Below are 25,065 nucleotides of genomic sequence, written 5' to 3'. Positions count from 1 at the left end.
TGTGATTGAAAGGAATGCTGAATTTCTATAGAAAAAAAAATATTGGGGCGGGTGCCATGTGGTAGTTGGTTAAGCCACCGCCTTTGATGCTGGCATCCCATATGGGTGCTGGTCCAAGTCCTGGCTACTCCACTTCTGATCCAGCTCCTTGTTAATGTGTCTGGGACAGCAGCAAGGGATGGCCCAAGTGGTTGGGCCCCTGCACCCACATGGGAATCTTTGATAGAATCTAGGCTCCTGGTTTTGGCCTGTCTGAGCCCTGGCCGTCATGGCCATTTGGGCAGCAAACCAGCAGATGGAATGTCTCTTTCTGTAACTGTCTTTCAAATAAATAAATAAAATCTTAAAAAAATAAAGAAATGCAACATATTATGTCCTGTCTTTGTTCTTGTTGTTTTGTGTATGTGCTCGGTCCTAAAAGTTTGGCTTTGTCTCTCAAAGTTTTGTTTCCATAGTGACATATTCAGATTACCTGGGATTGTACATATATTTATTAAATAATTATTTCACCAGATTTTAAACTTAACATCAGTTTGTCCTTGAACATGGAAGTATAGCATTTTTACTACGAAGTGAATGTATCTCAAAATTGGCATTACTTTATATAGTTCAATGGTTTATATTTGAGGCTGCCTAATCTTTTGATCTTTAGTCCTAAGACTACAATTTGAAAACAATCATTGAGCCCCCCTCTCTATTAGTAACGTTGCTAAAATTTGAGTTCTTGTAATTGTTTTAAAGAATTATTTTATTTTATTTTATTTGAAAGAAGGAGAGACAGAGAGAGAGCTCTTCCAGCTAGCCAGGTCCAGGCCAGGCAGTAGTCCGGAGCTAGGAGCTCATTCCAGGTCTTTCACACAGGTGGCAGGGACACAACCAGTTGAGTCTTTATCTACTGTCTGCCAGGGTGCACAGTAGCAGGAACTGGAATTGTAAGCAGAGCTGGAACTTGAATCCAGGTGTTCTGATATGGGATGTGATATGCCAAGCTGCATCTTTACTATGCCGATGCCTGCCTTTATGTCTTTTTTTTTTTTTTTAATAGCCACTCTGTGGGTGTGAATTGGCATCCCATTGTGGTTTTGGTATGTAATTCTCTGAATGCTGTAGGTATGTTTTTAATTCTTGAGAGCTTGCTTTTATAAAGAAAAACACTTATTTTCTGTAATAGAGATCTTGATTTGGTTATTTTTAAAAAATAATTTTATTGGGTCTGGCACTATGGCATAGCAGGTAAAGCTGCCACCTGCAGTGCCGGCATCCCATATAGGCACTGGTTTAAGTCCTGGATGCTCCACTTCTGATCTAGTTCTCTGGTTTGGCTTGGAAAAGCAGTGGAGAATGGCCCAAGTCCTTGGGCTCCTGCACCCACATGGGAGACCCTGAAGAAGCTCCTCGCTCCTGGTTTCAGATCAGCACAGTTCTGACCATTGTGGCCAACTGGGGAGTGAACCAGCAGATGGAAGACTTCCTCCTGCCCCCACACCCCCCCCACGCCTCTCCTTCTCTCTCTGTAACTCTGACTTTCAAGTATGTAAATAAATCTTTAGAAAAAAAATAAAAAAGGATTTATTTATTTGAAAGGCAGAGTTACAGAAATGGAGGAGAGAGACAGATCTTCTGTCCATTAGTTGACTCTGCAGAGTCAGTCCATGGGTGGGCCAGGCAGAAACCAGGAGCCTGAACTCCATCCCGGGCTTTTATGGGTGACAGGGGCCCAAGCACTTGGGCTTCTTCCACTACTTTCCCAGGTACATTAGAAAAGAGCTAGATCAAGGCCGGCGCCATGGCTCACTAGGCTAATCCTCCGCCTTGCGGCGCCAGCACACCGGGTTCTAGTCCCGGTCGGGGCACCGGATTCTTTCCCGGTTGCCCCTCTTCCAGGCCAGCCCTCTGCTGTGGCCAGGGAGTGCAGTGCAGGATGGCCCAAGTGCTTGGGCCCTGCACCCCATGGGAGACCAGGATAAGTACCTGGCTCCTGCCATCGGATCAGCGCAGCGCGCCAGCCACGGCGGCCATTGGAGGGTGAACCAACAGCAAAGGAAGACCTTTCTCTCTGTCTCTCTCTCAGTGTCCACTCTGCCTATCAAGAAAAAAAAAAAAAAGAGCTAGATCAGAAATAAAACAGTCAGAACTCCAACTGGTACTCACATGGGGTGCCGGCATCTTAGGAAGCTGCTTAAGATGCTCTGATATAATGCTAGACCCACTTTGGTTATTTTAATTAGACAGTTATGAATCCTTTTGAGAATGTTTGCAAAATAAGACCCATGTACAGTAAGCAAATGAAGTGGAAATTTGGCATGTTTTAAAGTTTTGTATGACTTTTACGTAATTAGATTTAACTGCTAAAACCTGTAGCAAGGGAGTTTTCATTTAATATATATGCTAATTATAATTTAAAATATATGATAATATAGATAATCCTCCATTTATGCATATTAGAGCTGTACTATTAGATATATTAGATTTATATTACGAATATTAGATGATATTCTTCTGTACACCACTTTCATTCATTCCATCTCTTTTGTATTCAGTATATTTGAGAAAAATATGAGAAAATAGAAGTCCTTGAAATAAAGCCTATTTAGCTTAAGTAGTATAATTGGAATTTAGATATTATACAAGGATGTACTGTTATTTCCTTGACAAATAAATATATTAAAATTAGAATATTTGCTTTAGCACTAGTGGTATTTTTATTAATGTATAATTTGATACCAGTGATACGTGATCACATGGGTGAAGACCACCAGAAAACAGTAAAAATATAGTAGGCAGACAGTTCAGTGCCAGAGGTAATATATAAGAAAATTTCATTTGACAGTGTTCATTTACTTTTCTCCTTTTGTGTAATGAGGCACAAAGTAAACATCCTATTGTTTTGTGTTAAGTAGATAGAATGAAACCTTGTTCATTAGTTTAACAGACCAGTTATCCATTCCTTCTGCCCTTCCTTTTTTCATTTAAAATATTGAAGCAGACTCATCGCTCTATCATCAAGATAGTCAAGAAGTCATATTTCCAGAAGAAAAAATAAGAATTAGTCATGTTTTTTTCTTTTCTCACTGATTGGTTCTTATGAGTTTTCCATTGAATTGTGCTTTTGTATATTTTTTACCCCTGTTGGATTGCAATGGAAACCATCAGATAGTCAGTTTGAATAATTAAAAATTTAGTTAAGGAAACTCTGGGTAATCAAGTTTGAAAAGGATTTTATTTTTCTGAGGAGGTAATGATTATTCTTTGAAACCAAAGTCCATGTTTGTCCTTTACTGATATTCCTGTGATTTCCTTTTCTTCACTGAATAATGGTCTGGTTTAGGATTTTTCTTTAAAAGGTCCCCCTTATTTTATTATTCTTTTAGAAACAGCTAATATAGAGGGAATATTTTTAAAAATGTAGTTTTATGCATGTCTGTGCTCAGTAAACTGATACTTTTAATATGGTTTATACAACTGTATGAAGATCTAATTGTCAAAATAACCCTTTTTGCTTTAGAGAATCATCTAGTATGTTAAAATGTATGCTCTTCGAGAACCCAGATCATTTTTCTTCATTTTAAGGCAGTTCTCACATCATTCAGAAATGGGCCAATTTGATTTAGTAACTTTCATTGCAAAAAAGTTTCATATTCTACAGTATAACAGTGTTATATTTTATAAGGCAAATGATGTATGTTAATATGTAATAAAGGTATTTGTGATTACTATATATAAAAACAACATAATCAGCAGTTTTCTAAAAAAGCCGAATGACCTTAAAGATTTTCTTTTGTTATTTTATATTTGGTATTATAGTATTATAAGACTGTAATACATTGCTAGAGTATGCATGGATTTCAAGTTTTTTTGCATCAAAATTATCTTTTAATTTTATTTTCTATGAACTTTTTGAAGTATCCTTTTATGGTATTTAGTATTATAGCATTTTTAGCTTTAAATTTAATATTTATATATTTTAGTATTTTAATGTTACATTTCAGTATTTTCAGTAATATTTGCATTGTTAACTGAAATTATAAACTTCAGTTCCTCAAAATCTTGAAATTTTTCCAAGATTGCAAAGCGTGATACAATGGTTTTCACTGTCTAGGTAGCATTATTTAATGCTTTCTTTTCCGTGTTTTGTACAAGTACTAATGAGTAACTTTCTCTAGCAAGAGAGAGAAATCAGTAAAGGGAATTTATAGTTGTTAATAAATAACTCCTTTTTACTGGGAATCGGCAAAAGCCTTAGAGGCTTAGAAATGAATAGTTAACCTAGTTTATTGTTATCTAATTGTCAAGTCTCACTAAACAACAAAAAGTAGTTGCTAAAGGAGACCATAAGAGAACACAATAAATAGCACGTGAGCCATTTTAGGAGAATTGGATCACATCGGAGGAGACAGTGAGCTTCCCATGTTCTGAAGTACTCAGAAGAGGGCAGTCATTTTACCCTGTGGACACCGTATTACCCAGAGGAATAGAGTTCCTGCTGTCCTCGTGCCATAGTTGTAGAAGCACTTGCTCAGTAGAGCCCCTGAAGTCATCTTTGCAATGAAAGGGAGAATTAAGCATTTAAGACAAATATGAATAATGTAGCAGTATAAATTCTGATTTCTCTAAATCCTCAAATTGTTATAGACATTTGGAGCCCTCTTAATTATATAGTTTTAAAAATGTATGATAAGATGTGATTTTTTAAATGAAACAATGCTTGAAAAATATCCATGCAAGATCAAGATTGCAAGTTATTTTTAAAATGTAAGCATTGTTAATTTCAGTCAAAAACAGTCATGTAGCAAAAAACAAGGCTGTATGCCACAGAGGTCTTTTATGACAAAGTACCCTTCTTAGTTTGTATAAATAGACTCCATGATGTTCATACAACAATGAAATCACCTGATGTATTTCTCAGAAAATACCCTCTTAATTAAGTGATATAATAATATCAGAAGTTCACAACCTATAAAACAAACCTAAGTTACTCATTTACCAATCTTTGAGTGACTACTAAGTATGTTTTAATAGGACTTTTATAGTACTTTATAGCACAGAATTTAATATATAAAAGTTTTGTGAAGGGATTTTATAGTTCCATTGATTATTAATATGGATCTGTGATTTTTTCTTTCCTTTTATTATGATTTAGTATGAAGCTAATTCTGGCTTCAAATCACAGAATGAGATGGGGTGATTTTTATGTTCTAGAAGTTTGTATCAAATTAATATTATTTCTTCTGTTAGTAGATTTTATCAGTTTTGCAGTATGAACCAGGATTTTATTTATGGGTAAGGTTGTTTTTTTTTTTTTTTTTTTTACTGTGGATTTTTTTTAAAGTTTTTATTTAACGAATGCATTTTTTCATAGGTACAACTTTAGGAATATAGTGGTTCTTTCCACCATACTCACCTTCCCCTACCCCCCTACTCCCATCCCACCTCCCTCTCCCATCTCCTTCATCATGCTTCATTTTTAGTTTGATTTTATGTACAGAGGACCAATTCCATGTTAAGCATAGATTTCAACAGTTTGCACACACACAACATATAGAGTACAGTTTGGAAACAAAATTTGCAGTCGATTTCTCATAGTACAACTCATTGGGGTTGGAGGTCCTACATGGGGAGTAAGTGCACAGTGACTTCGGTTGTTCCTTTAACAATTAACACTCTTATTTATGACGTCAGTGATCATCCAAGGCTCTTGCCATGGGCTGCCAAGGCTATGGAAGCCTTTTCTGATCATAGACTCCATTGGTATTTGAACACAGCCGTAAGCAAAGTGGTTGTTTTCTCCTCCCTTCAGAGAAGAGTATACCCTTCTTTGATGACCCCTTCTTTCCACTGAGGTCTCACAGAGATCCTCCATGTAGGACATTTTTTTGCCACAGAGTCTTGGCTTTTCGTGCCTGAAATGTTCTCACAGGCCTTTCAGCCAGACCAGGAAGCCTTAAGGGTTGATTCTGAGGTCAGAGTGTTATTTACAGTGAATGTCATTGTAGGAGTCTGCTGTATGAACTGCTTCTTTGGGTAAGTTTTAAATTACTAATTTAGTTTATTTAATAGATGCAGAGTTACTCAGGTTTACTATTATTAAATTGAGTTTTAGTAGTTTGAATCTGTCAAGGCATCTGTTTTACATTTGTTAAATTTATTGGCTTGTGTTCATAACATTTTTGATCATGATTTTAATGTGTATGCATATATGTACATATATCTATATAGTTATCTCTTTTTCATTCTTGATATTAGTAATCTGGGTATTTTCTGCTTGATCAGTTGGATCAAAGGTGCATTAATTGATCTTTTTAAAAATCCTGCTTATAGTTTTACTACTTTTTTCCTGTGTTTTTATTTTTTTGTTGTTTTTGTTTTATGCTCTTTTTTTTTTTTAAGATTTACTCATTTATTTGAGTCATAGTTACAGAGAGGCAGAGACAGAGAGAGATATTCCATCTGTTGGTTCACTCCATATATAGCTATAATGGCCAGGGCCGAACCAAGCCTAAGAAGGAGCCAGGGGCATCATCCTGGTCTCCCATGTGAGTGGCAGGGGCTCAAACTCTTGGGCTACCTTCCTCTGCTTTTCCCAGGCCATTAACATGGAGCTAGATTGGAAGTGGATTGGAAGTGGAGCAGTGCTCAAATGGCATGCTGGCATTGGAGGAGGTAGCTTAGCCTGCCGTGCCACAGCTCCACCCCCTGCTGTTTAATTCCTTATTACTCTAGGTTTAATATGTACTTTTTGTCTATTTTCTTGTCAGTAGTTTAAATTCATTTCAAGACTTTAAATTGTTTTTATTATATAAACATTTATAGCTATAATTTTCTTAATTTATTTGACAGATAAAGTTAGACAGTGAGAGAGAGAGAGAGACAGAGAGAAAGGTCTTCCTTCCATTGGTTCACCCCCGAATGGCTGCTATGGCCAGCGCTGCGCCGATCCAAAGCCAGGAGCCAGGAGCTTCTCCTGGTCTCCCATGTGGGTGCAGGGCCCAAGCACGTGGGCCATCCTCCACTGCCCTCCCCGGCCACAGCAGAGAGCTAGACTGCAAGAGGAGCAACTGGGACTAGAACCTGGCCCCCATATGGCATACCGGCACCGCAGGTGGAGGATTAACCTGGTGAGCCATGGCGCCGGCCCTATAGCTATAATTTTCAAAGTACTCTTCTCAGTAGTACAGATTTTGACACTGTTTTCATTGTAATTCAACTCAAGATGTTTTCTAGATATCCTTTGTTTTTTTGAGACCCCATAGGTTATTTAGAAGTGAAGTGTTTAACTTCCAAGTATTTGAGAGAGGTTTCTAGATTTTTTTTTTTTTTTTTTTTTTTGACAGGCAGAGTGGACAGTGAGAGAGAGAGACAGAGAGAAAAGTCTTCCTTTGCCGTTGGTTCACCCTCCAATGGCCGCCGCGGCTGGCGCGCTGCGGCTGGCGTGCTGCGCTGATCCGATGGCAGGAGCCAGGTGCTTCTCCTGGTCTCCCATGGGGTGCAGGGCCCAAGCACTTAGGCCGTCCTCCACTGCACTCCCTGGCCACAGCAGAGAGCTGGCCTGGAAGAGGGGCAACCGGGACAGAATCTGGCGCCCCAACCGGGACTAGAACCCGGTGTGCTGGCGCCGCAAGGCAGAGGATTAGCCTAGTGAGCCAGGGCGCCGGCTTTTTTTTTGTTTTGTTTTTGACATATAAAATGTGGTCTGTATTGAAAAATGTGAATGTAGTTGAGAATACCGTATTCCACTGATGTTTTTTTTTTTAGCATAGCATAAGCATGAACAAGGTCAAGTTGGTTGATAATGTAATGCATTTCTTACATACTTCTATTGATTTTCTGTCTACTTTTTCCTTTAATTACTGAGAAGTAAGTGTTGAATTGTCCAGCTGTTACAATGGATTTGTCTTTCTCCTGTTAGTGCTATTACTTTTTGCTTATTACATTTTCAGACTTTGTTATTAGTTTGTATATTTAAGACTTATTTTTCTTCTGATCAGGTGACTGTTTTGTCATTTTGAATGCTGGTAATATTTCTTTTTCTAAATTTTAATTTGATATTAGTACTGCCATTCTAGCTTCCTTGTTGATTGGTGTCTGCAGTATAAATGTTTTCCTATTCTTTTACCTCATTTTGTATTTGTATTTAAAATGTTTTCTTGAAGTAGTATGCATATAGTTAGGGCTTATGTTTCTATCCTGTCTGATGGTCACTCATTGCTTTTTTCCCTCCTTTCATTCCTCCTTTTGGACTTTTTTTTATAAATTCCATTTATCTCGATTGTTGGCTTATTAGCTATGTAATCTTTGTTTTGAGGCTTTTTTTCTGACGTGTTTTCACTGGTGTTTGTCATATGTATCAGAACTTGACACATTTCACATTCAAATAATGTACTATTTTACATATATGCCAAGAACCTCACAACAGAACACCTTTATTTCACTCTTCTCATTGCTTATGCATTTATCAGAAATTTTACTTCTTTGGGTATTATAAATTCCATAATCATTGATAATTGTTCTGCCGTAAGATTTAAATTATCTTAAAATTGTTTTTCATTTTGGGCAAATTTTAAGCTTACAGAAAAATTACAAAGCCAGTACAAATGATTCCCATATACTCTTTCAACTTTCACTAATAACAGCTTTTCATATAACCATTATTAGGTAGAAACATAGGTTTGGATGCACAGCTTGTGACAGAGTGCCTAAGTTTGAGACCCTTTCTGCACCTGATTCCAGATTCCTGCTAATGGGCAGCCTGGGAGCAAGGGATGCCAACCACGTGGGAAACTCAGTTGAGTTTCTGGCTCCTGACTTTGGCTTGGCTCAGCTCTGGCTGCTGAGGATACTAATGTCTACTTTTTGTACCACAGTCTGTTACATTTAATAGTAATGTGTCCTTAATCTCCCCCAATCTGGAATGGTCTGAAAGACTGAAATTCTTTTCTTTTGTGATGTTGATACTTTTTTAAGATTGCTACTCAGGTATTTTGAAGTTTGTCACTCATTTTTGGTTCCTTGATGTTTTTTCTTAACTAGTATATGTATCTTTGCTAAGAACATTATTGTGGTGATTGTGGTGCCTTTCTCAGTGAATATCATGGGATATATACTAATAGAAAGTGTCATAATACTGGTGATTTTTGACATTTGTTAATGTGATTTCTGCTGTGCTTCTCCACTTACAAGTTAACTTTTTCCTTTTCTTCATTATTTTGAGAGATTCTGTTTTAGACTGTATAAATATCTTGCTTTTCCTAATTGGTTGCTCACTGATTTTAGCATTCATTGCTGGATCTTCCCTGCAACAAAATGTAAGGTAATGGTAATGTTTTACTGTTGGTAACTTTTTCTTCCCCTCACTCCATTCTTCTTGTACTGATTAGTGGAAATTCATCTGTATGGAAGAATGGTCCCTTCTCCACTATGTATTTATCTGTCATGGACTCACTTTTTTGTATTCTATAGATTATAATCCTTTATTACTTTTATATACCTTATTCAAATTGTCACGGCCTTTATTGCTATGATTTCTTTTGAGTTGGTTCCTGTGCTTTTGGACTAGCTATCTTTTAATTGTCTTTTGTAGAGATTAAAGTTGAAAAAAATCTTTTTCTTCTATATCTGGTACTTTTTATGCTTCACAAAAATCTGAATTTCTGTCTCATCTTTTTGCCCAAAGAACACCCGTAGGATGCGTTGTAGTAGAGATCTGCTCATGATTGTCACAGCTTTTGTGTGTCTGAAAACCTTTATTTTGAAAGCTGTTTTTATTGCTACAGAGTTCTAGTTTGGAAGTTTCCTTTTCTTATTTCTTCCAATATTTTAAAGCTTTCTTTCTGGTTTTTTTTTTTTTTTTTTTCTGGCTTCTTAGTTTCTGACAAGAAATTAAGTTTTTCTTAACTTGAAGTTTGAGCCTCTTGAATCTGTCAGTTTATAGTTTTCAACAAAATGGGGAAAATGCCAATGATTATTTCTTGTAACTTTTTCCTTTTTGTGGTTCCTTCCTTTCTTCTTTATACTATTCTCTGATTACATAGACATTCGACCTCCTTGTATTTTATTGCCTTTTTAGGTCACTGATGGTCTATTTGTGTGTATGAGTATGTTTGTTATAGGTTGTTTCTATTGCTAATTTTTCGGTTGCTATATTTCAGTTTTTAGTGTCTAAATCTTCTGTTAATCCCATGTAATCAAATTTTCATTTCAAATATTTTTCACCTTTGTAAATTCTATTTTTCTATTTAGGTATCACTTTTTTTTTTTTTTTTTTTTTTTGACAGGCAGAGTGGACAGTGAGAGAGAGAGAGAGAGAAAGGTCTTCCTTTGCTGTTGGTTCACCCTCCAATGGCTGCCGCGGCCAGCGCACCGCGCTGATCCGATGGCAAGAGCCAGGTACTTATCCTGGTCTCCCATGGGGTGCAGGGCCCAAGCACTTGGGCCATCCTCCACTGCCTGGGCCACAGCAGAGAGCTGGCCTGGAAGAGGGGCAACCGGGACAGAATCCGGCGCCCCGACTGGGACTAGAACCCGGTGTGCTGGCGCCGCAAGTCGGAGGAATAGCCTAGTGAGCCGCGGTGCCGGCCCTAGGTGTCACTTTTTAAAAATAATATGGAGCTCATTGTTAATAGGTTTTTTAATATTCTTGTCTTCTGGTTCCATAGTTTCTTATTTTTATTTCTGTTGCTATGGAATGATTTTTCTCCTGGCTGTGGAGAAATCTTCTTTGCATACTTGATAATTTTCAACTGGGTAATAGCTCATAATGTTTACACTATTGGGTCTTAGATTTGTTAAATTACTTTAGCATAGTGCTGGAGTTCTGGCTTACAGCTAAGTTGTTTTGGAGTTAGTCTCACCCTTCTGCAGCTTGCTTTTACCCTTTGTCACGGTGGTGTCAGCAGCCCTTTGTGTAGATCTGCTACTAAGTTGATTCTTTTTTGAGGATTCTCTCTTATACTCTCTGTGCATTATGAAGTCTTTTCTGACTGATAGGAATTGATACTATTCCAAGCCTGTGTGACTGCTAGGAATCGTTTGGACTGCTTTCTGCTGGCTCTTTGACCTTTGATAATTTGTTTTCACATATATCTGCAGATCAGAACTTAGGCAGGGGCTGGGAGTACGCCGCAGCAGGTTAAAGCCCTGGCCTGTAGCGCCAGCATCCCATATGGACGCTGGTTCGAGTCCTGGCTGCTCCACTTCTGATCCAGCTCTCTGCTATGGCCTGGGAAAGTAGTAGAAGATGGCCCAAAGCCTTGAGCCCCTGCACCGGCATGGGAGACATGGAAGCAGCTCCTGGCTTCGGATCAACTCAACTCTGGCAGTTGTGGCCATTTGGGGAGTGAGCCAGCGGATGGAAGACCTCGTTCTCTCCCTGGCTCTACCTCTCTTTCTAACTCTGTCTTTCAAATAAATAAAATAAATCTTAAAAACAAACAAACAAACAAAAAAAAAACAAAAAAAAAAACTTAGGCAAAGACTAATAGGGACTCTCCTGCAGATTACACAAATCTCTATTTATTGTTTTCTTACCTCTCAATCTTGCTGCACTTCAGTAAACTGTTGGTCTTTATTCAATCAGTATTCCTTCTCTACTTCTTGGTGACCTAAAACCTGTCTCCAGTCAGTAATCTGGGACAATCATGAAGCTCATATGGTTTTCTGTGCTGTCAGGAAATAGTCATACATGGGTCTTGTCTACTATCTTCAGGCTTTTTTCTCATGTGTGTTCATTTTCTAGTTGCATCATTGCCACAGGTAGAAGTCAGTCTAAGAATTCTTGATTGGATTGTGTAAGTAGATGATATACTAACAACTGGATTTTGTAACCACCCTCCGAAAAGTGTTAAATTTTGTTTTGCTAGGCAGTTAAATTACTGTCGCATCACCCTGGTTGTGTAGATACTTTGTATTTACCTCTTAGGGAGACTCTATATCTGGGGCACATTCTTAGTCTTGAGATGTGATCTTTAAAGGTATAGCCCTTTTGTTATTTTTCTTTCCTGACCCTCTACCCTTGAATTCCAGCAACTGCCATAATCTGAACCTTGTCTTCTGGCTTTTTAGGCCAGTGAGATTCTGGCTTTTGCTTGAGATTTTCCATAGGCAGCTTTGTGGGTAACTTCATGATAAATGAGTGTCTCATGTGATTCCTACATTAGTTATTTATTATGGTATAATGGATTCTTTGAAAATATCTTCTTTAAAACAATCATTTATTATTTAATTTCTTTGATTCAGGAGTCAGGCACAACTCAACTGGACTTTCTTTCAGGATTTCTTATAAGGTGTGACAAAGGGTTAGCCTGTGCTAGAATGGTATTTGAAGGCTCACTAGGGAAAGGATCCATATCTAAGGTCATGCAGTTGTTACAATTCATTTGTGTGCTTTTTTTTTTCTTTTCTTTTTGGAAGATTTATTTTTAGGCTGGCGCCTCTGCTCACTAGGCTAATCCTCCACCTTGCGGCACCAGCACACCGGTTCTAGTCCCGGTCGGGGAGCCGGATTCTGTCCTGGTTGCCCCTCTTCCAGGCCAGCTCTCTGCTGTGGCCCGGGAGTGCAGTGGAGGATGGCCCAAGTGCTTGGGCCCTGCACCCCATGGGAGACCAGGATAAGTACCTGGCTCCTGCCATCGGATCAGCGCAGTGCGCCGGCCGCAGCGCGCCGGCCATTGGAGGGTGAACCAACGGCAAAAAAAGGAAGACCTTTCTCTCTGTCTTTCCCCCTCTCTCTCACTGTCCACTCTGCCTGTCAAAAAAAAAAAAAAAAAAAAAAAAGGAAGATTTATTTTTATTTCTTTGAAAGGCAGAGTGACAGAGAGACAGAAAAGCAGAAAAGGAGATCTTCCAAATAGTCTCAACAACCAGGGGTGGGCCAGGCCAAAACCTGGAGCCTGGAACTCCATACAATTCTCACATGTGGGTGGCAGGGGCCCAGGTGCTTGGGCCATTTTCTGCTGCTTTCCTGGGCACATTAGCAGGGAGCTAGATCTAAAAGCAAAGAAACCAATACTCCAACCAGTGTTCTGTTATGAGATGCCAACATTGTAGGCTGCAGCTTAACCTTCTGTGCCACAGTGCTGGCTTCAGGATTCACTTCTTTCTATGCTAGCTTGCTTCATCCTGAGAAATCAATGAAGAAAGTGCTAGCAAGATGGAAGTCAGTCTTTTGTTACCTAATTGTGTGTGAGAATTTTCATTACTTTTGCCATATTCTGTTGATAAGCAAGTGGCTGAGTTCATCCTGCACTCAAGGAGGGAGAGTAATTATACAATGGTGTATACAGTTATTTATGAGACAGGGTGATGGGGGGCTATCTTAGAAGACTCTCTACCATAGACCCTTTTTTTGAAGGGTCAAATTCCCGCCAGTTTCTACTTTGATCTCTTTGCATACCTTTAAAAAGTGATTTTAAAATATCTTATCCAGAGTTTTTGATTGTCAGGTGAACTGTATTATTACCATTGGCTAAAAGCTCCGTAACTTCTGATAGTACACCTGATCTTAGCCAAAAGGCCAAGAAGTGATTCATAACTTCTGATAGGGCAAAAATGTTCTACCATGATAATGTTTTCTTCAGCTCTGCATGTTTTCCCCCCAGAAACCTTTTATTTAAGGAATACAAACTTCATACATTTTATAATTACAACATAATTAGGAACATGGTGATTCTTCCCACTGTATCCACCTTCCCACTTACTTTCCCACCCCTCTTCCTCCTCCCTCTCCTATTCCCACTCTTATTTTTTACGAAGATCTATTTTCAATTAACATTATACACATATAATTAACTCTCTGTTAAGTAAGAAGTTCAACGAATAATATATATAAAAAAAAAAAGGATAAGCCACTAGGTATTTAACTTAGATATCCCACTGATATCTCAAATTCAGCTTGACCAAAATATAACTCAGTGAAACTTTTCTGGGTTTGAGATCCCGTTTCTCCCCCTTAGTTGCATCATTATGCTCTTCATATAGCCAGGCTCAGTAAATATATTAGAATCAGACTATTTTTCTTTTGTTCTCATCCTAGTCAAGATGTCGACTACTCTTTAGACAAGTATTGGACCTGTTTGTTACTAGTTTGTAACAAAATAAGAACAAAAATTGAAAGTATGCATTTAATATCATATATAACAATTTGGCATTGCTGGAAAATCTAAGCATGTAATTTTGTGTTTTTAAAAATATCGGCCAGGGGTTGCTGGCGGTTTTGTAGTGGGTAAAGTCGCTGACTGCAGTGCTGGCATCACATATGGGCATTGGTTCTAGTCCTGGGTGCTTCACTTCTGATCCAGCTCTCTGATAAGGCCTGGGAAAGCAGTGGAAATGGCCCAAGTCCTTGGGCCCCTGCACCTGCACGGGAGACTTGGGAGAAGCTCCTGGCTTCAGATAAGCCCAGCTCCGGCCATTGCGGCCATTTGGAGAGTGAAGCAACGATGGAAGCTCTCTGTATGTCTGTCTGCTTCTTCCTTTTTGGAACTCTGCCTTTCAAATAAATAAATAAATAAATATTTAAAAAAATTGTTCCATAACTAGTTGGGGGAGGGCAATAAAACAAAAACAAAATCTAGGCTTTCACAAGATAATTTGAGAAGCACTGTTTTATCCCATTACTATTGCTTTTTCCATCTCTATTGGTAGCTTTCGTAGTGAGCCTATTAATTCCCCTTACTTCCTCCGCTGTTGATTTAGTATAGGCCCTCATACTCTTTGTTTCTAATTTACCTTCAACATTTCTTTTCCTTTACCTATCCTCTGTTCGTTTCCCCCTGCCATGCCCCATATTTAGCTCAAACCAGTGCATAGGATTTTTCTACCCTGACTTAGCCCAGTACTCAGAATTCCAGCTTCCTTTCCCTGTTGTGTTTTTGTTTACAGCTATTGTGTCCTAGTGCTTTGTTTCTTTACATATTTTCTGATTCCTGCTCCATGCATACTGTAGTGTAGACTCCATAAGAATGGAGATTTTATTTGTTCACTGCTTAATTTCTAGTAGGCCAGCAATAAGTTTTTCTATAATCAATGAATGAATGGGTCACCTTAAAGAATCTTGACCATGAGTAACCTTGAGATCCCAAAGAATAACTCCTTAATTGTGAAATTTTATATGCTGGCAATAAAGGGCTTATTTGGAGCCTTCAAGTCACATACAGTCTTACACTAAAAAAGTTTAAAAAGTGAAATTAAAGATTTATTTATTTATCTGAAAGTAACAGTTACAAGATAGAAGAGACTTAGAGAGATTGTCCATCCACTGGTTCACTCCCCAAATGGCCACAATGGCCAGCACATGGCCAGGCCAAAGCCAAGAGTCAGGAGATTGCTCTGAATCTCCCACGTGGGTGCAGGGTCCCAAGCATTTGAGCCATCTTCCAATGCTTTCCCAGGCACAGACTTAGCCTACTATGCCACAATGCTGGCCCCACTACCATTTATTTTTAGCTTCTATAAGGTCCCTGTTTTTTAGATTTCACATATAAGAACATGTGATATTTATCTTTGTGGAGTTGGTTTATTTCATGTACCATAATGATCTCCAGTTCCATCCATGTTAAAGGACATAGTTCATCATTTTTGTGACTTATTAATATTCCTTTATGTATATGTGCCACATTTTCTTTATCCATTCATCAGTGGATAGACACTTAAGTTGTTTCTGTTTCTTGATTATTGTGAATGGTGCTGCAGTGAACGTGGGAATGCAGATGTTTCTTTGACAGATGACTTTCATTTCCCTTGGACATGTGCTGAGGAGTGGGATTGCTGGGCCATGTTGTAGTTCTTATTTTAGGTTTTTGAGGAACCTCCATCATATTTTCTGCAATAGCTGTACCAATTTACATTCCCACCAACAACGCAGGGTTCCCTTTTCTCCACATTTTCACCAACACTTATTGTCTTTTTGATAATAGCCAATCTGGTTGGAGTGAGGTTGATATCTCATTGTGGTTTTGATTTGCATTTCCTGGATGATTAAGGATTTGAGCATTTGCTCATGTACTTAGGTCTTCCTTTGAGAAATGTCTGATTAGATATACTGGCCATTTTTAAATTGAAGTATTTGAGTGGTTTTGTGTTTTTTTGTTTTGCTATTGAGTTGAGTTCCTTATATATTCTGGATAACAACCCCTTGTCAGATGTATAACTTGAAAATATTGTCTCCCATTCTGTAGGTTGTCTTTTCATTCTGTTGATTGTTTCCTTTGCTGTGCAAAAACACTTTAGCTTGATGACATCCCATTTTTCTGTTTTTATTTCCTATTCTTTTAAGGTCTGATCTGGAAAAATCCTTGCCCATTCCAGTGTCTTTAAGTATTTTCCCTCTGTTTTCTTCTAATAGTTTCAAAGTTTCAGGTCTCATATTTAGATATTTAATCCATTTTGAGTTGATTTTGGTACATGGTAGTGATAAGGGTCCTGTTTGATTTTTCTGTATATGGCTATTCAGTTGTGTCAGGACCATTTATTAAAGGACTATCCTTTTGTCAATGCCTGTTTTTAGCACCTTTGCCAAAGATGAGTTTGCTGTATATGTGTGAGTGTACTTTTACGGTCACTGTTCCATTCCATTGGTCTGTTGATCTGTTTTTACCATGCTGATTTTTTTTTTTAAGATTTATTTATTTATTTGAAAGGCAGAGAGAGAGAGAGAGTCGGAGAGATCATCCGTCTGCTGGTTCACCCCAAATGGCTGCTATAGCCAGGGCAGGGCCAGGCTGAAGTCAGGAGTAGGGAACTCCATCCTGGTCTTCCACATGGGTGGCAGGGGCCCAAGCACATGGACCATCTTCTGCCTTCCCAGATGCATTAGCAGGAAGCTGGATCAGGACTTGAACCAGTGTTCCAATATGAGATGCCAGAGTCTTATGCAGGGGCTTAACCCCGTTGTACCATAACACCAGCCTCTGTGATGTTTTTTATTTTTAAAATTTTGTTATTTTATTTGAAAATCAGAGTTATAGAGGAGAGACAGAGAGCTCTTCCATGTGCATGGGCGAGGACTGTGCCAGGCCAGAGCCAGGAGCCAGGAGCCAGGAGCTTCATTCAGGTCTGCCACGTGGATGGCAGGGGTCCAAGCACATTGGCCATTCTCTGCTTTGCCCAGGCCATTAGCAGGGAACTGTAATCATGTGGAGCAGCTGGGACACAAACCAGCACCCCTATGGGATGCTAGCTTTGCAGGCAGTGATTTCACCCTCTACACCATAATACCCTCTACCCATCATGCTGCTGTAATTACTATATCTTTGTAATGTATTTTTAAAGTCAGGTAGTGTAATGCCTTCTACTTTGTTCTTGCTCAAGATTGTTTGTGGTTTCATACAAATTTTAGTAATGCTTTTTCCAGTTCTGTGAAAAGTGTCATTGGAATTTTGATAGAGATCACACTGAATCTGTAAATTGCTTTGGATAATGCACATTTAATGTTACTGATTCTTCTCCATGAATATGGTATGTCTTTGTGTCTTTAATTTCTTTCATTAATGATTTATAGTTTTCTTTATGGAGATCTTTCAGTACTTCTTTGGTTAGATTTATTGTCAGGTATTTTGCATTTTTGAAAATGGGATTGCTTTCTTGATACCTTTTTCAGAAGATTCACAGTTGGTATATATCAACACTGCTGCTTTTTGTACATTGACTGTATCTTGCAACTTTGCTGAATTTGTGTATTCTAAAAGCTTTTTGATGGAATCTTTTGGGTTTTCTGTATATACAATTATGTCATTTGTAAACAGTGATAAGTTGATTTCCTCTTTTCAGTTTGGGTGCCCTTCATTCTTTTGTTTTATCTAAATGCTCTAGCAACTCTGCTAGTTCCATTACATCTAGGGTGCAGTTTAACTGTACACTTCTTTGTTGATTTTATGTCTTGTTTATCTGCCTACTTCTGAAAGTGGGATGTTAGTCTTCTATTATTGTATTAGAGTCTATATCTGTCTTTAGGCTTGTTAATATTTGTTTTTGGTATTTGAGTGCTACAAGTTAGGTACATATATATATTTATAAGGATTCTTTTTTCTTACTGGATTGAGCTTTTGATCATTATATAATGATCTGTCAGGCTCTTTTTTATAGCTTTAGATTTGAAATCTATTTCATCTGATACAAGTATGGCTACTTCTGTTTTCCTCTGGATTTGTATGTAATTGGTGTTATTTCTGTCTAAGCATTTGGTAAAAAAGTGAAGCCATCTGGGATTAGAATATCTTTTGGAGGGAACTTTTTAGTGAGTGTTTATTTTTGGTTATACTACTATAATGATTTTCTATTTCATTTGGCTGAATTTTGGTGGCTTGTGATTGAGTTAGTGATTTTTGGTCTGTATCTAGGTTTTTTGATTTATGATTTTTGATTATAAAACTTGTAAATTTCTTTTTACCCTTTTAGAGACTATAGGATCCATAGTTTCATTTCATTGCTAATATTGCATCTACCTCTGTGAGAGTTATCAATATTAGTGATTTTCCCCCAAAGAACCAGATTTTATTTACATTGAATTTTCTCATTTTTCTGTGTTTTCAGTTTTGTTGATTTTAAGATCTTATTTCTTTCACCTTCCTTCTGCTTACTTGAGCTTATTTGTTTTGTGTGTGGGGTTATTTCACTTGGTATAACATCTTCAGGGTTTATCCATGTTTAATAGGTATCAGAAGTTTATCTTTTTTGAGGACTATCTAATTTTTCATTATATATACTTAACACAGTTTTTTAATTCCTTAATGAACATTTGCTGTTTGTTTCCATCTTCTAGCTATTGTGGATAATGCTACTATAATCAGTGGTATACAAATAACTGAGTCTTACTTTGAATTATTTTGGGTGTATAAAGAAGAATTGATGGATTATACAGTACTTCTGTGTTTAATTTTTTAAGGAGCCACTGTGCTGTTTTCCACAGCAAGTAGACTCTTTTACGTTAGCTCCAGAAATGTACAATGGTTCCAGTTTCTTCACATTCCCATCAACACATGTTTTCTTCTAATGGATATAAAATGGTATCTCAGTATGATTTGCATTTCCCTGATGATTAGTGATGTTAAACATCTTTCCATGTGTTTATTGGCTATTTGTATATCTTTGGACAGATGTTTATTCAACTGGCTACCTTGGAGTTTTGTGTACTATTTTTTTTTTAATTATATAGATTTTTTATGTGTTCTAGAAGATAATTTGTTAACAGATGTGTGATTTGCAAATATTTTCTCCTATGGGTTGCCTTTTCACTTTCTTGATAGTATCCACTGATGCACAAAAGTTTTAAATTTTGATGAAATTCAATTTACATATCTTATTATGTTTATAATTTGTAGTTTTATAATTTGTCTCATACCTGTTATTCAGAGTTCTATACAGTTATTTGTTTATTTGTTTATCTAACTTTTTCAGAATCTCCAACTTCTGCCTTAAAAAAAAAATAGAAAATCACTAGAGGATCCATACATCTGTTACAAATGAAAAGTTTTTAAAAATGAATAACACTAAAAAAAAAATCTAGATGTACAATATGGCCCTTTCAGCTAGACTGAACAGGAGAAATATGTCTTATTTTTTGTCTTTTTACAATGACATTATATGGAGATGAAGTTTTTACTTATATAAATGTATAAACTGAAATTCATATAAGACAAGAACATGTCTCTTTGAAAGCATATATATTTTCTTATTATTTTTGTATGTTTTTAAGCATTTATTTACTTGAAAGGCAGAGTTTTACACACACACACACACACACACACACACGCACGCACACAGAGATTTTCCATCTGTTGGTTCTCTCCCCAGATGGCCGCAAGGGGGCCAGGACTGGGCAGGCTGAAGTCAGGACCCAGGAGCTTCATGGGGGCTTCCACGTGGGTGCAGGGGCCCAGGCACTTGGGCCATGTTCCTCTGCTTTCCCAGGATTATTAGCAGGGAGCTGGATTGGCAGTAGAGCAACTAGGATTCCAAATGACATCCATATGGGATGTTGGCAAATGACATCCATATGGGATGTTGGTGTTGCACTATGCCACTGCACTGGCCCCAAAAGTGTATATATTTTAAGGTACCAGGTGACTTTCCAAGGTGAGATCAAGATATATCTAAAATAATTTTTGCTGAATTTGCTTAAAAACTAGTTATCTTTTAATATTGAAATATATAAATATTTGTGGTTAATGGGTTACTTAAATTTAAAAGAACATATAGCAGGTTACATTTACAAGCAACTTGTAAAAATATTTATTAGGGAAAGAGAGAGAGAGAGCACTCTGCTTGTTCACTCCACAACTCAGTCCAGCTATCCTACCTGAGTGGCAGGAACTCAGTTACTTGAATCATCACCTGCTGCTTTCTAAAATCTGCATTAACAAGAAGCTGGAGTCTGGAGCCAGTGCCAGGTATTGAACTCAGGTACTCCAGTGTGGGACATAGGCATCTTAACCACTAGGCTAAACATCTACTCTAACAAGCAACATTTTAATTTAACCACTTCTCATTTTGAAATAACAGTTTCACATTTGAGTTTGATTTTTTTCAGAAAGAAAATATAAGTATTTTTCTTCTGATAATGCCAGTAGGTTCACTAAATAATTGCCATTTTCAAATAAAAATTGCCCATTATAGTAAGATTATTTCCATTTAGACATTATAAAATTTACTCTCTTGCTTACTGGTGTTATCTGATATATTCTTTAATGCTTATTACATTTTTATTTTGGTCAATTTTTAGGTGAATTATGTAACCTCATTACCCTGGATGTAGCCCACAATCAACTTGAACACCTTCCAAAGGAGATTGGAAACTGCACGCAGATAACCAACCTTGACTTGCAGCACAATGAACTGCTAGACCTCCCAGATACTATAGGTATGAGGGCAGAAAGATAATACTGATAGTTATTTGTAGCTGCCTGCATATTAAAAGAATTATTTTTTATTTCTTTTGATAATAAAAATTAGAGGTTAAAATTCAAAATTATCAGAGTAGAACTTCTAAGATAATGTTTTAAGAATGACTTTTCTATTTCTTGAGAAAGTAAGTTTTAGAAACTGAGCATTCACTGGGATTATAAAGAATATAGAATTTAGGTTGTGTATATTCTATTAAAGATTAAATTGCAGAATGAATGAGTTTTTGTTTATTTCAGAATGTTGTTGCATGCTGTTATATGAGATCTGATCCCATGTTTGTTGAAGTAGACTACATGGAAAAAAGAAAGCCATTGCTTTTTGGTTTTTAAAACTAAACAATGGTTAATATAGTCTAAAATTTATTCACCTATAATGCTGAGGGGATAAGAAATGTCTTGAAGTTCAAAATGTGTTTTTGAAGACTTTACCAAACTGTATGTAGTTGAATTGAACTAACCATGATTTGTTTTCTATCCGTAGTCTAGTTTATTTTACGTTGCCTATAATTAGAAATTTAAAAAGTATAATGTCTTTTTAGTTATTTTTGTTGTATAAGGATACTAACATGTTTACAAAAACTGCCTCTGATTTAATTTACATAGTTCAAGTAATGGATATTTCAGTCGTGCTACTAAAGATTTTGAGGCCTATGATGAGTTTATCTTTCTTCAGAAGGGGTTTTGTTTGCTTCTCTCAGGTACCCAAGGGGGTCTACTTTTATCTGTTACTGTTAAAGACTTCAGAGTTTTCTGGTCCTTTAGGTGAATCAAAACCTTGTTGCGGACTAATTATAAACTCTTTGACTTTTGGTTTGCCAATAGCAGGGTAGAGCTATGGAAGGTCCTACCTGATAGTGATTACCACAGTCCCCACTCTTGACAGATTTTGACTCTTTCCAGAAGCATGCTTTAGCATCTCAGCTCAGTCTTCTGGTTAAGGATGCTCTCTCAGGATAAAATTCTCTTGTGTTTTGCTTGTTTCTGGGTTTCTGGCTTATTTGTGGTCAGGTATGTAGTGATTATCTTGTTAGCTTCCTGACTTTTGGAAGATGTGTTTGTGTTGGTGGTGTTTTAAGTTTACTTATTTGAGAGGCAGAGACAAGAGGGATGTGGACAGGTAGACAGAACATACTGCGATGTGCTTTTTTACTCCACAAATGCCCCTAATTGTCAGTCTTGGTTTGGGGCCAAACCTCAGACTTAGGAACTCAACCCCAGTCTCCCTAAGCCTTTTCACAGGATCTGCATTAGTAGGAAGCTGGAAAAAGGAGCTCATGCTAGGGATTGAACCTATGTTTTCCAGGGTGAAACATGGATGTCCTGCATCTAAACCACTAGCCCAAATGCCTACACCTTTTTTACGGGTTTTTTTTTTTTTTTTTTTTTTTTTTTTTTTTTTTTTTTTTGGTAAACTTCGTTTGTGCCATCACTCATCATTAGTTCCTTTTTTTAATTAAGATTTTAAATAAACTTAAGATTTATTTATTTGAAAGGTGGAGTTGCAGGGGTCCAGGCAAGAAAGGCATGCAGAAACTTGGCCATATTCCCTAACCATGAGAATCTGTGCATACCTGATTCTTCACCCATGGCTCTTTCTATCATATTTGTAGTAGCAGCAGAGTAAGTGCTCTAGTTTTTACTGGTTTATAATTTCGATGCCTCTGGGAAAAGGCAAGATTGCCTGGGACACATGATGATTCATTCTGTAACATCCATCTGCTACATCTACAGTGAATATTTTATCAAATTTCCTATATAAATAAGTGAGTCAGATTTGTGGCTCAAGATAATAGAGGTTGAATACAATTATTTCTTGCTTTTCACTCGTTAAAATTTATGGAAATTGCCAAGATGATGAAAGAGAAGTGATCCTAGAAGAAAATGAACAAAGAATGAATATGTACTGCATCTGTAAGACATCTATAGGAAGTTCCCTAGAATCCAGAACAAAATGACAGAAATAAATGCAAAATAAATGGAAAGTTTAAGTCATGGGAGATAAGACTAGAAGCTCTAGAAAGAAAATAGCGGTAATATGACAAAGAAACTAATAACATATAATGTAGGAAAGTCTTTTTTGAACTTTCCAAAAGTCCAGATGAAACTGAAATTGTTTATCAAGAGAAGATAATAAAAAAAGATACTCTGGTATAAGTTTTTTTTAACTTTTAATTTCAGAGTAATTTTAAATTTTCAAAGCAAAAATTATGAAGTTGTATGGAGATCCTAATGTAACCCACATCCAACTTCCCCTATATTAACATATTAATATAGCTTGTCACAACCTATAAACCACACCCAGCTTTCCCTAGTAACAGCTCATATTAGTGCAATATACTTGTAATTAATAAACCACACTTAGCTTCCTCTGCCTTTTTTTTTTTTTTTTTTTTGGACAGGCAGAGTGGAAAGTGAGAGAGAGACAGAGAGAAAGGTCTTCCTTTTGTCGTTGGTTCACCCTCTAATGGCCGGCGTGGCCGGCGCGCTGCGACCAGCGCACAGTGCCGATCTGAAGGCAGGAGCCAGGTGCTTATCCTGGTCTCCTATGGGGTGCAGGGCCCAAGCACTTAGGCCGTCCTCCACTGCACTCCCTGGCCACAGCAGAGAGCTGGCCTGGAAGAGGGGCAACCGGGACAGAATCTGGCGCCCTGACCGGAACTAGAACCTGTTGTGCTGGCACCACAAGGTGGAGGATTAGCCTATTGAGCTGTGACACTGGCCCTGGGACGCAGGCCCCTCTGCTTTTTTAATGCAAACTCCAATCCACTCCTACCTCTCCCAGCCTCTAGTAATATCGATGTTTTTGTGTCCACATTGTGTTGTTTTTTTTTTTAATCTTTCACATATGAGGTAGAATATATGATATTTTTCTTTCCTGTGTTTGACTTACTTAACACAATGTCCTCTATCTATCCATTTTGCTAAAAATGACAAGATTCCATCTTTCTGTGACTAAATGGTATTCCATTATGTGTATATACCACATTTTCTTTGGCCATTCATCTGATGATGGAGACATTAGTTGATTCCATGTCTCAGTATATTATCGATCTTAGTATTGTATGTGCAATTGAATGTATTCTCCTTTTGGATAACGTGTTCCTTGAACATCACTCATAGCACAGATGAGAGAATCACTTAATTTGCTCTATTTCTTACTCTTTTGGGTGTCTGTGGATGGGTGGTTTTGGGTGTCTGTTTCCCTTCTAATTTTTGTTAGTTTACATTGTCAAGATAGGTACATACTACAGTATAGTAATCCCCATTTTTGCTTTAGGTTTAGTATTCATTAGCAGTTACATTGCTATAGTCATTTTTTAAATTGGTTAAAGTCTCTCATGTAGTAGTTTTCTCAGAAATTGTGGGAAAAGTAGTCCCTTGTAGTTCTTGTATGTTTCTAACCTATACACCTGAAAAATTGTTTGAGTGAGTGTGATATCATTGGCTCCAACTTCCTTTCCTTGAGGTCTGTTAGTGTTGAAAGTACAAAAATATAAGAGCAATCCAAATTTTCCCCCCTGTATATGTGACTTAATCTTTTTGCCTGGTTACCTAAAGGATTACTTATTTTTGAAATTCATGAACTGTATTTTATTTCTCAGTGATGATCTTCCAGGGTCATGTTTTTCTAGCATTCTCTGGGTCATTGTAGCATACAGCTTTAAGTTTTGTTTCAGTATAGCCGTCTTGGATTATGTCACGATGGTATTTAGTTTATGTTGTATTTGTCATTGAAATGTATATCTGTGAGTTTGCTTTTTTTGAACAATTAACTGGGATGGTAGAAGAAAAAAGAAAGGATAATGTGTAATCTCAACATCACTTTTCAGTGGAATGTCACATTAAAATGTCACTTTCAAAAAATAATTTCTTTTATGAAATCTAAAATCTTACTGCATTTAGAAAGAAAAACAAATGTTGATTGACTACAAATCAGTCAAGAAAACCAAATTTTAAGATACTTAAAGTGTTGCAAAGTTAGATTCTTTTCTCCTCACTGATGGTTAGCCACTGTGTGTTTCCTAGGACGCACTATTATTTCTTGAGCATATCAGGCAAGAACACCTCAGGGTCTTTGTACTTACCATCTTTCTAATTAGAACATTTTCTCTTAAATAGCCACATGAATTCTTACTCCTTCAACTGATCAAGTGGTTATATAGAGTGCAGTCAT

At 37.3% G+C, this 25,065-nt stretch overlaps 1 protein-coding gene across 8 annotated transcripts in view; it reads left to right on the top strand.

The window, feature by feature from the left end:
• Positions 1 to 25,065, top strand: part of SHOC2 (SHOC2 leucine rich repeat scaffold protein) — a 99,995-nt gene that overhangs the window by 56,382 nt on the left and 18,548 nt on the right. For 5 of the 8 annotated variants that reach the window (XM_008270502.5, XM_089314044.1, XM_051823579.3 and 2 more), the window contains one exon: positions 20,711 to 20,848. The exons of the other annotated variants lie outside the window; for them this stretch is intronic. In XM_008270502.5, the coding sequence (XP_008268724.2) occupies positions 20,711 to 20,848 (138 nt within the window). The remainder of the gene's footprint in view (positions 1 to 20,710; positions 20,849 to 25,065) is intronic. 8 annotated transcript variants of the gene reach the window in all.

Source organism: Oryctolagus cuniculus, chromosome 15 (genome assembly GCF_051225735.1).
Source record: "Oryctolagus cuniculus isolate XC-2025 breed Fujian yellow rabbit chromosome 15, ASM5122573v1, whole genome shotgun sequence".
Lineage (NCBI taxonomy): Eukaryota > Metazoa > Chordata > Mammalia > Lagomorpha > Leporidae > Oryctolagus > Oryctolagus cuniculus.
This window is presented reverse-complemented; position numbering and strand designations above follow the sequence as displayed.